At 42.8% G+C, this 14,070-nt stretch overlaps 1 protein-coding gene across 3 annotated transcripts in view; it reads left to right on the forward strand.

The window, feature by feature from the left end:
* LOC311233658 (U2 snRNP-associated SURP motif-containing protein) overlaps positions 1 to 14,070 on the forward strand; it is a 73,496-nt gene that overhangs the window by 12,650 nt on the left and 46,776 nt on the right. For all 3 annotated transcript variants that reach the window (XM_084320638.1, XM_084320639.1, XM_084320640.1), the window contains exons 4-8: positions 1,313 to 1,428; positions 3,707 to 3,774; positions 5,278 to 5,399; positions 7,714 to 7,778; positions 9,228 to 9,393. In XM_084320638.1, the coding sequence (XP_084176764.1) occupies positions 1,313 to 1,428; positions 3,707 to 3,774; positions 5,278 to 5,399; positions 7,714 to 7,778; positions 9,228 to 9,393 (537 nt within the window). The remainder of the gene's footprint in view (positions 1 to 1,312; positions 1,429 to 3,706; positions 3,775 to 5,277; positions 5,400 to 7,713; positions 7,779 to 9,227; positions 9,394 to 14,070) is intronic.

Consider the following 14,070-nt stretch of genomic DNA (forward strand, 5'->3'; position numbering starts at 1 on the left):
TTGCGTATTTCTTTATCACTACAAAAACCCTGTTTGTTAAAAATATCCCCTAATGAGTGTATGCCTTGCTCTTCCCATATAGGGAATCTTATAGGGCTAGACCTATTCTTATGGCTGCAATTTATGCATTGTTTTTTATTCTGTCAATTGTGTGCTGATTTTATGCCTATGTTCATATACTATATTAATTGCTGTGGGGCACTCTCTGGACTGCGGTCTATGTGTGAAAAGTATATAGATAGTAGTTATTCATATGTATTATTGTTATATTGTAGAAATGTGTGCATTGAAATGAAAAGTCTCGACGACATTGAAAATGAGGGTGACCTCAATTGTCTTTTCGAGAATAAATAAAGGTTTGATTGAATGGCCGATGACGTTGTCCCTAGTTTTAACCCCCTGTTGGCTTTAGTGCAGCCCTGGTTTTAACCCCCTGTTGGCTTGAGTGCAGCCCTGGTTTTAACCCCCTGTTGGCTTGAGTGCAGCCCTAGTTTTAACCCCCTGTTGGCTTGAGTGCAGCCCTGGTTTTAACCCCCTGTTGGCTTGAGTGCAGCCCTAGTTTTAACCCCCTGTTGGCTTGAGTGCAGCCCTGGTTTTAACCCCCTGTTGGCTTGAGTGCAGCCCTAGTTTTAACCCCCTGTTGGCTTGAGTGCAGCCCTAGTTTTAACCCCCTGTTGGCCCGAGTGCAGCCCTAGTTCCACAGTGTAAACGCTGTTTGCCGCCAGACAGTAGACAGCAGAACAACCTGTCAGAGCTCAATCATTATTATCTGTTGAATCATCATCTGTTGAATCATCATTATCTGTTGAATCATCATTATCTGTTGAATCATCATTATCTGTTGAATCATCATCTATTGAATCTCAAAGTGCATTTTTGCACCCTTTTATTTTAATTCACTTGTCCTCTATTCTCTATATATTCCCATGATATATTTATTTAACTTAAATGAATTATTTAATTCATGTTCCTAACTATGATTCCCTATTTTTCATATTTTTCTCTAACTTTGTAAAAAAATAAAATTATGTTTATTACGATGATGATTATATTACTAGTTATTATTATGATTATTACGAGTTATTTATTATTGTGATTATATTTATTTATTATTTATTTTGATTGTTACTAGTTATTATTTAGTATTATGATTTAATATTACTGCTAGTTATTATGCTTATTACTAGTTATTATTTTATTATGATTGTGATTATATTTATTATTAGTTATTATTTATTTTGATTGTGATTATATTTATTATTAGTTATTATTTATTTTGATTATGATGGTGATTATTATGATTATTTTGCAGAGGAGGAAGAAGCAGAAGTTAGGAAGAGCAAGCTGTACCGACCTGCCACTAAGGTTCCCCCCGTGGCCCAAAATGCCTCTCCTGTACAGGCCAGCGTCAGCGACATCAAGAAGTCTGTAAGTCCCTCTTCTCCTGTACAGACCAGCGACATCAAGAAGTCTGTAAGTCCCTCTTCTTCTGTTAGGACGCTGGGCGTAGTGCTAACTAGTAGGGATGCACCGAATTATCGGCTGAAAATGGTTAAAAAAGGCACTTCGGCAGAAAGGGTTTTAGCACCGAAAAAATATCACAGAATGTCAAAGAACAGGGTTACGTTCGTAACCTACCAAGTTCAAGTTGTTCAAGTTCTTTAATAGTTGTCATACAGAAGTACAGAATACTTTCATACAAAATGCTTCTTACTGTTACGCTCCAGAGACTGTGCTAGACAAGATAGTATCAAATAACATAATAACATAATATAGCATGAATACCTAACGTGTTGTTGTGATGACGTAATCAAAACGCGGCTTCAGTCATTACATGCGCAACGTGTAACGTGAGCTCTTCAGTCCTGCGTTCTGCAGCCTGTGATAACTCCTCTTGGGACTCGGGAGTCGCGCTGTTTCTATGTATACTCTGCGAGCAACGCAACCAATAAATGCGTCTTTAACATGCTTTATATCCTCGCCATTACTATATGCCCGTCGCGGTTAAAAACCTTTTTAACTAACGTTAGCGTTAAGCTAGGTAACGACACGCCTCACTTTTACTAGTCTCTTATGCTACATCATCCCCCGCTAAGAGTCACGGGAGATGTAGTACAGTGTTTCCCACAGGATTTTCAAAGACTATGGGGGGTGAACCTCCGACCCTCTATGGGGGTCCGGGGGCATGCCCCCCCGGAACTTTATTTTTTGTACATTTCAAAGTTAAATGCATCAATCTGGTGCACTTTGAGAGCAAAATAAAGAGGCTAGATCTATGATGAACTTTGTGCTCAAAACACAATCGACTAGACTAGTGCTTCCCAATCCTCTCCTCGAAGCACCCCAGCCGTTCAATGTATTTGTTAAATTCCACCACCGGCACACCTGATTCAACTTAACTAGCCCTTTATTAGTTGAATAAATAATAATAGTGTGCTGGTGGTGGAATTTAACAAATACATGGAACGGCTGGGGTGTCTCGAGGAGAGGTTTAGGAACCACTGTTCCCAAAGTTTTCAGGCCGCGACCCCCGAAATAACAGTGTCAGAGAGCCGCAACCCCCACTATTATAGGAGGTAAAAAAAATGGAAATGTATGGTTGAAACATGCAAACGTTCAAACGCACACACACTAATAAGCATTGGAGGCTGGGAAAATCATTCAGGCCAGGAAATATAGTGCGAAATATAGCCCCAGTCAGGCCACTTTTTAAGCGGGGGGTCCCCCACCAGGAAATGTTGTGTTACAAAGACTTCATTTCCTGCATTCTGGTGCAGGAATTGTTTTATTTGTACCCTTTAAATGCCAGTGTTTGTGATGACATGAATTAATAATTTTCTTTTTTGCAAATCATCTGGCGACCCCCACTTTGGGAACCCCTGGACTAGAGCATACATTTGAGCCATCAAAGAAATTAAGCAAAAGTCGTTACCTGTGTTGAACTGGTTTATTTTTTAGAAAAAAAATATATATAGTGGATTACTATTACGACTACTACCACTGCCAATACTACTGATGCATCCCTATTGGCAAACTTTATATTAAAAAAAAAATAGTAAAATTATACAACTGTGGCGGGACTAATTAGACTGTGGCGGGCCGCGTTTATTGATCCAACGCTGGGTTGTCAAAAGACATATTCCACGCTGTTCTGATGGTGGGCAATGACTTGGATCGTCTCCGGTTACTTGCCTGACAAGTAAAATGTGGAATCCAGACTATTTTCCCCCCCCATGCGTTTCATTCAATCCAATCCAATGGGGTGCAGTACCATCCGGAGAAACGATAGCGGGCGGTATTTTCCCAATTCGAGCTCAGAGAGAGTGCCAGTGGTAACGTGAGGCTAGATTGATGAAATATGAATGGAAATCGCTAATTATAAACAGCGACTCCTACAGTTCGGTCGGGGCGCCTGCACAGCAAGGGAAGGATCTAGGAGAGGTAGTGTGACCTTCCACACATTACACTCTCCCAGTGAGAGTCCGCGCTGCCAGGTGAAAAGAAGCGGTGGGCTGGCTACACATGTGTCGGAGGAAGCATGTGATAGCCTCCGCCCTCCCGGACCGACAGTAGGGGGTAGAGTGCGCAACGACCAGGAAGGGGATTGTGAATTGGCATAACGACTAACATTGGGAGGGGAGAAAAACGGAAAAAGAAGGGGGGGGGGGGGGGGGAATAATAAAAAAATAACTAATGTCTGTTCCAGGCACTCAAGAAGAAGACTGAGGAGAAGAAGAAGAGCAATTTGGAGCTGTTTAAAGAGGAGCTGAAGCAGTACGTCTGTTCCCTGGCCTCAGTCATGTTCTGTAGCTTCCTGTGTGTTCTGTAGCTTCCTGTGTGTTCTGTTGGCTGTTCTGTAGCTTCCTGTGTGTTCTGTAGCTTCCTGTGTGTTCTGTAGCTTCCTGTGTGTTCTGTTGGCTGTTCTGTAGCTTCCTGTGTGTTCTGTAGCTTCCTGTGTGTTCTGTTGGCTGTTCTGTAGCTTCCTGTGTGTTCTCTTGGCTGTTCTGTAGCTTCCTGTGTGTTCTGTTGGCTGAAGATCACGGTTCCCTGGCCTCAGTCATGTTTTCTGTGTGTTCTGTTGGCTGTTCTGTAGCTTCCTGTGTGTTCTGTTGGCTGTTCTGTAGCTTCCTGTGTGTTCTGTTGGCTGTTCTGTAGCTTCCTGTGTGTTCTGTTGGCTGTTCTGTAGCTTCCTGTGTGTTCTGTAGCAGCTTCCTGTGTGTTCTGTTGGCTGTTCTGTAGCTTCCTGTGTGTTCTGTAGCTTCCTGTGTGTTCTGTTGGCTGTTCTGTAGCTTCCTGTGTGTTCTGTAGCTTCCTGTGTGTTCTGTAGCTTCCTGTGTGTTCTGTTCCCTGCCCTCAGTCGTGTTCTGTAGCTTCCTGTGTGTTCTGTAGCTTCCTGTGTGTGCTGTTCCCTGCCCTCAGTCGTGTTCTGTAGCTTCCTGTGTGTTCTGTAGCTTCCTGTGTGTTCTGTTCCCTGCCCTCAGTCGTGTTCTGTAGCTTCCTGTGTGTTCTGTAGCTTCCTGTGTGTTCTGTAGCTTCCTGTGTGTTCTGTTCCCTGCCCTCAGTCATGTTCTGTATCTTCCCATGTGTTCTGTTGGCTGAAGATCACTGTTCCCTGGCCTCAGTCATGTTCTGTAGCTTCCTGTGTGTTCTGTAGCTTCTAGGGCTGTCTTAAATACTTCGAAGCTTCGTTCGATGCGCATGGGCTTTGAATATGAATTTTTTAATTTTTTGTGTGCAAAATCAACTCTGACTCTTTGTTAATTACAACAAGCAATGCTGTTTGTTATTTAAGATGAGGTCGGACTCGGCACTGACAGATTTGTGTTCATTGTGCTGCTTTTATAAAGCCTCAAATGACGGCTTACAATATTTCATGAAAGCAAAGTGTTTCGTTTGTCTGAGGTTTAAAAAGGTTTAAACTTTACAGCACTGACAAAGTTGAACAAAGTGCTGTACAAGTCCCACAACATAAAAAAAAAATAAAAATAATCTCGAAGCTTCGAATTAAAATAGAATCTCGGCCCCGAAGCTTCGAATTCCTTTTCCCCCCCGAAGGTCAGCCCTAGTAGCTTCCTGTGTGTTCTGTAGCTTCCTGTGTGTTCTGTGTGTTCTGTAGCTTCCTGTGTGTTCTGTTGGCTGTCCTGTGTGTTCTGTAGCTTCCTGTGTGTTCTGTTGGCTGTTCTGTGTGTTCTGTAGCTTCCTGTGTGTTCTGTTGGCTGTTCTGTGTGTTCTGTAGCTTCCTGTGTGTTCTGTTGGCTGATCATTGTTCCCTGGCAGGATCCAGGAGGAGCGAGAGGAACGGCACAAACGAAAGAAGAATGACCCCGGAGGAGCGGCGGGAGGAGCCGGCGGTGTGGGGGGGTACGGGGACCTGGACGCACCCTTATTGAGACGATCAAGTGAGACACCTTCTCATCCTTCAGTGTCCCCGTCATTTATTCTGCGTCTTGTAAATTCCATAATTAATGGAATAAATCTGCCTATGCTTGAAAATAATATATGAACCAGGGCCCTCGTTTATCAATAATGCGTAGAAAGTGTTCTATTTTGGGCGGCTACATGGTGCAGTGGGCAAGGCGCTCACCACGAATACTGGAGACGCTGGGTTCGCCTGTTCGAGCCCAGCGCTCCACATTGCTTTCAGTTTAGCTGGTCGTCCGTACTAATACACATTGGCAGTATTAGGGGGTGGGAAACTGATGGGTGGGGATCGGGCGTTGTGGACAGCGACTCCTACAGGTCGGTTGGTGCGCCTGCGCAGTAGAATCAGGAAGCGATGGGGGCGGCGCCCCTCCAAAGCGCAGACCCCTGACGCTGAAAGATCGCGCCGCGCAGGTGAAAAGATGCGACTGCTGTTACCGCGAGTATCGGAGGGGACTCGTGCTATGTATGACTTAGTCCACATTGCAGCCGGCTTGTGGGAGGCAAGAAACAGCGTTCGAGACAGGAGAGGGTTGAATTGGATGATACGAAATTGGGGTGGGAGAAAAATAGAAAATGGGAGAAAAAGTGGATAAAAAAAAAGTGTTCCATTTTCGTTCCTCCGCCCGCCAACGGGACCCCCGCCCCCCCTGAAAAAATATATATATTTTTTTATTATATACAATTTAATTTTTTATTCTATTTTTTTTTTATATAAAGTTTGCTTTAATCACTACCGTTGGCGAGCTAGCTAAATTATATAAAAACTAACTGGATAGTTGATATAAGTGCGTGCCCGTCCCAACTCTGGTCTTTGGAAAGTTTGATATTTACTGAGGATGGCCAGACAATGTTGATATTTAAACTTTACTGCGCGCGTCTATGACGACACTGTTGACACCACGTATCTGTGACACGCGCGCCCCGCGACAACACTAGTAGTTTTGGGGGGCCTACCACCCCCCCTGAAAAAAATCCTAGGGGAAACTTACTGCGCTCTAAATGGCTCTTGTGCGCACGTAAGCCTGTTATAATTGCGCTCCTGTTGGGTCGGTTGGTCAGTCATTAACTATGGCTTCAGTGGATAACCCCGATCACCTTCATTTAAGTGATATTTTAATTACAGATACCCCACTAATAACATTACAATTTCCCGGTCACCAGCAACGACATGCATCAGCCAAATGCGAATCGCATGTACATTACATTGACTCAGTGGAATCCCTTTCTATTCACATAACTGAATTTGTGATGGAGCTTTGACAGCTACATGGTTGGTACAGTCTATTGCTCGATTCATCTCCAATATCACGATGGACCGTGCTGGTGGCCAAACACCCGAGGGTGGAGAGGACTTGAATGTGCACGGGATGGAATTTGTGCGTTTTGTTCCACACTCCAATTTGGGTCCCAAATTGCAGTACAAATCAAGGAGAATGTGTCTTGGGTAGCGGACTCTACTTAATTATGTTCTCTCTGCAAATAGACTGCCCTGAAAACAGCTCCCCGTGGAACACACACCATGCTGCATTAATTCGGAAAGACCTATTCCAAATGCTATTTATAGGGTTTGACAATAATTACACTACTGTCGCTATTTTACAATTGCCTATAATTAATTACGGGTCATACCGAAGACGTCGGTGTTGAAACGAATGCATGAAAGCTTATTCCGTCCGTCTGCAGTCTTCCTATTCTACCGCTTGGTGACATGTACGCGCGGTCTGAGCTGTGCGTATATATACGCACAATCTCAAGCACACGTTCATGTTGATAAATCCCACACTTTGCTTAGAAATTATCGTACGCACGGTTTACGCACATATCTGTGCGTACGCAGCATTGATAAATGAGGGTCCCTAAGAAGTCGGGTAACAAATAGAACCGATGCAGCATTTTAAAAGCCTCCTTAAGACCCACCTTTTCTCTCTGGCTTTCGAGACCATGTAGCTTGTTGATTTTATGATCTTATTGTTTTATTGTGTTATTGTTGTATCGTTTCGTTACTGTGTCCTTTGCTTTTAAGTACTTTTAAGTACTCTCAGCTATTCATTTTTATTGTTGCCTATGTTTATATTTTTTTTCCTTTTTAGTACTCTTGTTTTTTTATCTATTCTTTAGTGCTGCTTATAGTTTCTTAATATGCTGCCTCTGTACAGCACTTTGTGCCCCTGTGGCTGTTAAAGCGCTTTATAAATAAAGTTGGATTGGATTTAGATGAACTGGTTGGACATGTGTTTGCTGGAGAACCCTGTTATAACTTGTGTTAACATCGGTTCCATTTCTCTCTAGTATTCGACGATGACCCAACGGTGCCGAACACCACAAACCTGTACATCGGCTGCATTAACCCAAAGGTACAGGAACTCACCTGCAAGTTCACCTTCTATTTTATTTAAATATATAAAGTACATCGGCTGCATTAACCCAAAGGTACCGGAACTCGCCTGCATGTTGATGTTCACCTTCTGTTTTATTAACCTGTACATCGGCTGCATTAACCCAAAGGTACCGGAACTCACCTGCATGTTGATGTTCACCTTCTGTTTTATTAACCTGTACATCGGCTGCATTAACCCAAAGGTACCGGAGCTCACCTGCAAGTTCACGTTCTGTTTTATTTGTCGCATATAAAGTACAATACATTGCAGTGAAATGCTTGGTTCTGTATGAGCCTCTGAGATTGAGTTTCATACAGTAAAAATGTAATAGTAAAGACCTAACTCTATACAAAACTAAAGTACAAAATGCAAAGATGAGGTACTAGAGAGGTCGTGCAAATCTTTTAGTAATAGATAAAATATAGTGTAGTGTTAAAGTGTCAGTGTCTGAATGTTAATGTTAAAGGTGAATGTTTAAAGTCAGTGTGTGGATGTGTGAATGTAGAATGGATGGGTTAGTGTTACATAGAGCCATTGAGCATCCTGATGGCCTGGGGATAGAAGCTCCTTCTGAGTCTCTCTGTACCGGCCATGAGACTACGGTAGCGCTTGCCTGGCGATAGAAGCTCCTTCTGAGTCTCTCTGTACCGGTCATGAGACTCCGGTAGTGCTTGCCTGGCGATAGAAGCTCCTTCTGAGTCTCTGTACTGGCCATGTGACTCCGGTAGCGCTTACCTGACTGCAGCAGTGCAAAGAGGCAGTTGTTTGGGAGGCTAGAGTCTTTCACTATTCTCTTAGCCGTGGCCCTGCAACGCCTGACAGTCATGGAGTCTGTATGTAGTGGACAGTCATGGAGTCTATGTAGTAGACTCCCATCCGGAGAACGATGCATCTGTTTCTAAGCTGGCCCCAAGCTTTCACTGCAAGAAATAAAAGAAATATAAATATATATATATCTATATTAATATTAGTCAACACGCGCTGGCACGTCATCATAGCGGCGCCCCTGTACCATCGTTTAGGGAAAGCCCTGCGTTCAGGAAACTGTGTTTGGATCACTGTGTTATAGGGCTGGGCGATAAATCGATTTGATTGATTAATTCGAATTCATGATTTAGGACTATGTTTAAAAATGAAAAACGATTTTCACTTAAATTTTTTTTTTTAAGAAGTCACCTTTTACTTTACAAAAAGTAAAGATTGGTGAAAGTTAGGTTTGCACTTCAATCCCAATAGGGAAATGTATCTTGGTTTGATAATGGTTTTGTGTCAAATAAAAACAAAATTTATTTGAATGATTTCCTTGGCGTTTGTAGTTAAGAGAAATAAATCGATGTAAATCGGAGGTGGTGTGAAAAAATCAGAGATAAAATTTTTAGACCATATCGCCCAGCCCTACTGTGTTAATGTCCTGTTCCTCACCAGATGAACGAGGAGATGCTCTGCAAAGAGTTCGGGAAGTACGGCCCGCTGGCGAGCGTGAAGATCATGTGGCCACGGACTGACGAGGAGCGAACCAGGACGACCAACCGAGGCTTCGTGGCATTCATGACGCGGAGGGACGCCGAGAGAGCCCTGGCTGCACTGGACGGTACTGCACCACTTACTAACTATCTAACACTGCATTACTCATGCATGTGCTATAACTATAAAGTATAAAAAATCGCAAATTACTTTGAAATCCTAAAAATAAAATAAAAGACTAGCCCCATTTTTGCCCGATCCTTAACACTTTGAATGCCCAACCCGAGTTTTCTCGGGTTTACCCCCCGCGGGTTGAATGCCCATAACGAGAATATTCGTTTTTTTCTCTTTTTTTATTAGCAATCTGAATTCATATTTCATCAACTGAGTCTACCGTTGATCAATAAAAGGATAGATTTTTTCGAATGGCGATCAGGAATTGGAATAAACCATTTGGATACCATCTGATCTCAGGTAAGGAATCGATGTTACCAGTCTTAGGATAATCAGACCCGTTTTCACGGAGATATAAGCGTTTCCCCTATAATGTGATATGGCTGTTTGACTCTAAGAGCGATCAGGAACTGAGAGAATCGATTTTCAGCGTGCGGCACCAGCGTGCACAAGTACACATATACTATCGATAATCTAGCGTTTATTTGAAAACTATTCATAAATAGGCAGACAAATGACAACGTTCTAGAATATTACAGTACGGGGCGATTATCATGGAATCCTCTTTTTTTTGTGTGAAAACGAGTTTTTTTTTCTAAATGCTATGAAACGGAAATGAACCGATAAAAAAAACAATCTGCTTCGACAATGTTGACTGGAAATAGGTCATTGATAATGCGACGGGCAGATTAGACACATAGCCATAATTTAAAACATAGATTAGGCGATATTAATGCTAACATTGAAGTGGATGTGGGCATTCAAGCACTAAATGTGCGCCCCCTGCTGGGCATTCAAAGTGTTAAAGGAAAACTCCAACATTATGCGAAATTAGCTTATTTGCTATCTACCCTGGAGTTAGACAAGAAGATACATCAGGGTTTCCGTTAGAAAAAATTGTTGCCGGTCTCCGTGACCTGCAAGATTTCAATCTACCGGACAAATGAGATTAATTCCGGTCATAGTTTATTGAGCTTTAAAACAATTGATAGGCAGGCTATATAAAGAATGTCATCCTCAAGGCATGTAGATTTATAATAGTATTACTTAAAACTAGGCTACTTTTGCGTGTACAGTCATTAATATATTCCAAATAAAATAAGTCCCTCGATACTCCGTGCTGCTGCTGACTTGAAATAAAATAGACCGCGTATGTGGGCAGTCGGTCCGACACTAAACAGCAGTCTGTTATAATCACATTTTTATGAGCTAACGAATTCCGTTATATTGGACATTTGTATTAATTATATCAAGCGAAGAACTGAGAAAGCAGAGAGACGGCAACATTATCGTGGTTTGCGTGACGACTCTCTCCACCTCGCAACGACTTATTTGCAAAGAGTATGGCGCTGCAGAGCAGCTGATTCAGCTGTTATTGGCTCTTTTCTGGGAACCGCACAGCAGAGCCCCCCACCCAACATTGGCTGAAAATGGCTGAATTGGAGTACTGCTGGAATACTGCATTGTGCTGCTGTTGCTATGGCTCTGCAGCTTCACAAAAGTTCGCACACCCAGCACTAAGCTCTCGCTGACAACGTCGTTGTCATTATTAGAAGCAACGAGGAAACAAATGTAATGATTGTTTCGTTCATCGCATAGGCTATTTAATTTTAGCCTATTTTAATACAATTCAAATAATCAAATTGTGCTTAGACTCAGGGAATTATTTTCACCGGACATTAAGACCGGAGAGATTAAATATGTCGGACTTCAACAGATTTTGCCGGTCAAATTCCGGTAATTACCGGCTAACGGAAACGCTGAGATACATACCTTTTTTCTTCTCTGTGCATGCAGTAGGATTAGGAAGACGCGCACCGTTAGCCTAGCTTAGCGTCACTGGAAGTAGGTTCCTCCATTAGCCTAGTTCCCAACGTCTTCCTACTCCTACTGCATGCACAGAGAAGAAAAAGGTATGCTGCATCTTGTCTAACTCCAGGGTTCCCAAAATGTTGGAGTGTTAAGATACATACCTTTTTCTTCTCTGTGCATGCAGTAGGAGTAGGAAGACGTGCACCGTTAGCCTAGCTTAGCGTCAGTCACTGGAAGTAGGTTCCTCCATTAGCCTAGTTCCCAACGTCCTCCTACTCCTACTGCATGCACAGAGAAGAAAAGGGTATGTATCTTCTTGTCTAACTCCAGGGTAGATGGCAAATAAGCTAATTTCCCAAAATGTTGGAATTTTCCTTTAAGTGGTTAACAGGCAGGCACATTTTGCATAAAACGCCTGTCGATTGCATACCCAAAGTAATTTGCGATTTTTTATACTTTTAGCACATGCATGAGTCTGGTCTCTTTTGAAAGGTAACATTCTTAAGTTTATTACACAATAAAGAGAAATCACTTTGAGTGCTAATGTAATAGAGTAACAGAGGTTTGAACACACTGAAGTAAAACATTTGCTCCTTACTTTTGTGTTGACTGTTTTTGGGTTCCAGCTGAGGTGGGAACTGGTCTAAAGTTTATAAAAATCGCTCGTTTGGGATCGCTTTCGTGGCTACAACGGTGGTCAATCATTTTCGCCATCAGTGGTGACTGGTCAGTTCACAACCGGACATGGTCACTCGTCCGAGCGGCTTGTCAAATGACGCTTGCCGGATATTTCGTCTTGTAACTCGAGACCCGAAGCACGCAATAGGTGGAGTGTGGTGACGATCGAAAGGCGGCAAATTCAACTTTCCAACAATGTATTGAATGATCTGGAGAAACGCAGCCGAGAGCCGGCAGACGAGGGCAAAGTGCCGGGACGGGCTCACGTACCGCGCAGTGGCGTGTCATACTGCATGCAGTACGCTGAACGTTAACGGGTTAACAGTTGAAGTCTATAAATCACATCACCAAACAGCTTCAACAATCCTAAATAGGAAATAGTCACGTGCTTCCATCCCTAGATAACGATGTGGAAATAGGCCTGCCTGGTGCTTCCAAACCCTAGATAACTATGTGGAAATAGTCCTGTGCCTGGTGCTTCTATACCCTAGATTACGATGTGGAAATAGTCCTGGGTCTGGTGCTTCCAAACCCTAGATAACGATGTGGAAATAGTCCTGTGTCTGGTGCTTCCAAACCCTAGATAACTATGTGGAAATAGTCCTGTCTGGTGCTTCTACACCCTAGATAACAATGTGGAAATAGTCCTGTGTCTGGTGCTTCCAAACCCTAGATAACGATGTGGAAATACTACAATAGTCCTGTGTCTGGTGCTTCTACACCCTAGATAACGATGTGGAAATAGGCCTGCCTGGTGCTTCCAAACCCTAGATAATGATGTGGAAATAGGCCTGCCTGGTGCTTCCAAACCCTAGATAATGATGTGGAAATAGTCCTGCCTGGTGCTTCTATACCCTAGATAACGATGTGGAAATAGTCCTGTGTCTGGTGCTTCTACACCCTAGATAACGATGTGGAAATAGTCCTGCCTGGTGCTTCCAAACCCTAGATCATGATGTGGAAATAGTCCTGCCTGGTGCTTCTATACCCTAGATAACGATGTGGAAATAGTCCTGTGTCTGGTGCTTCTACACCCTAGATCAGGGGTTCCCAAACTTTTCAGGCCGGGGGCCCAGAAAATAAGGCGTCAGAGAGCCGCGTCCTGCCTGGTGCTTCTATTAGTGCGGTGGCTTAGCACCAGATTTGAGAAGGATGTGGACACGCCGGACAAAAGCACCAAATTTTCCCCACGTGTTCCTCATCATCATAGCTTTCATTTTGGGGTAGGGGCCACGTCATCATGAAGGATTTCAAGATGGCCGCCATGTAAAATCAAGGTTCTGCCCATTAATAAATATCTTGGTCCATAGCGCGCTCAATATTTGAGCGAACACAAAGGTATTGGTATCCCTGTAAACTAGAGAAGCTAAGCTTTCCATTGGTATCATTTCCATTAAGCCCAACTGTTGGGAAGGGGGTTTTAATAGGCAATGATTCAAAATTATGTAAAATTTTCGCCTAGAAAAAACTGCTATGCTCATCTTCCAAAAGGTCCCTTGGCTGTTCACATGAATATATCAGAGTGCACATTGGTTTTATAGGTACCCACAAGCCTCTTCTTTCCAGACATACCCACTCTGTCCAACTTGCATGCTATTTGGGGCAATAATCAAGCAGGTTTGTGCATGTGGTACAAATGTGTCGAACATTCTAACAACTGCCAAAAATTTGAATGTTGGGTTAGGGTTTGTTGTTAGAATGTTGAACATAGAATTTGGGTGTCAAACTATACATTTTCTGGGTCAATAAATGTGTTAATGCTATGAAGAATGTCACCAGATGAATATTTGTACCATTCTAACAACATATTTACATCATTTTTTACTTGTTTAACAGTCAGACATGCATGAATCGAATAGACATTTTATTAGGATCACTTGTTACAGTTATTATTATTATCATAACTCTTTAGCCCGTATAGGCGTATTTAACTGTTATGGAGATATTTTCGCGGGTCTTGTGCAGTGGTCTCGTGCCCGCGAAAATATCAGAATGTTTCATAAAAAGTCCCGCGGTATACTGGCCAGCTCTCAGTGCGTCTCGTGACAGCTGTCGTGGCTTAAGCGCAGCCAGAGGACAGCGTGATAAGGGACATGTTTAAAAAGGCAAAACATAATATAACCGGTAAGTCAAGTGTCAT

Source organism: Notolepis coatsorum (genome assembly GCF_963971535.1).
Source record: "Notolepis coatsorum genome assembly, chromosome: 8".
Lineage (NCBI taxonomy): Eukaryota > Metazoa > Chordata > Actinopteri > Aulopiformes > Paralepididae > Notolepis > Notolepis coatsorum.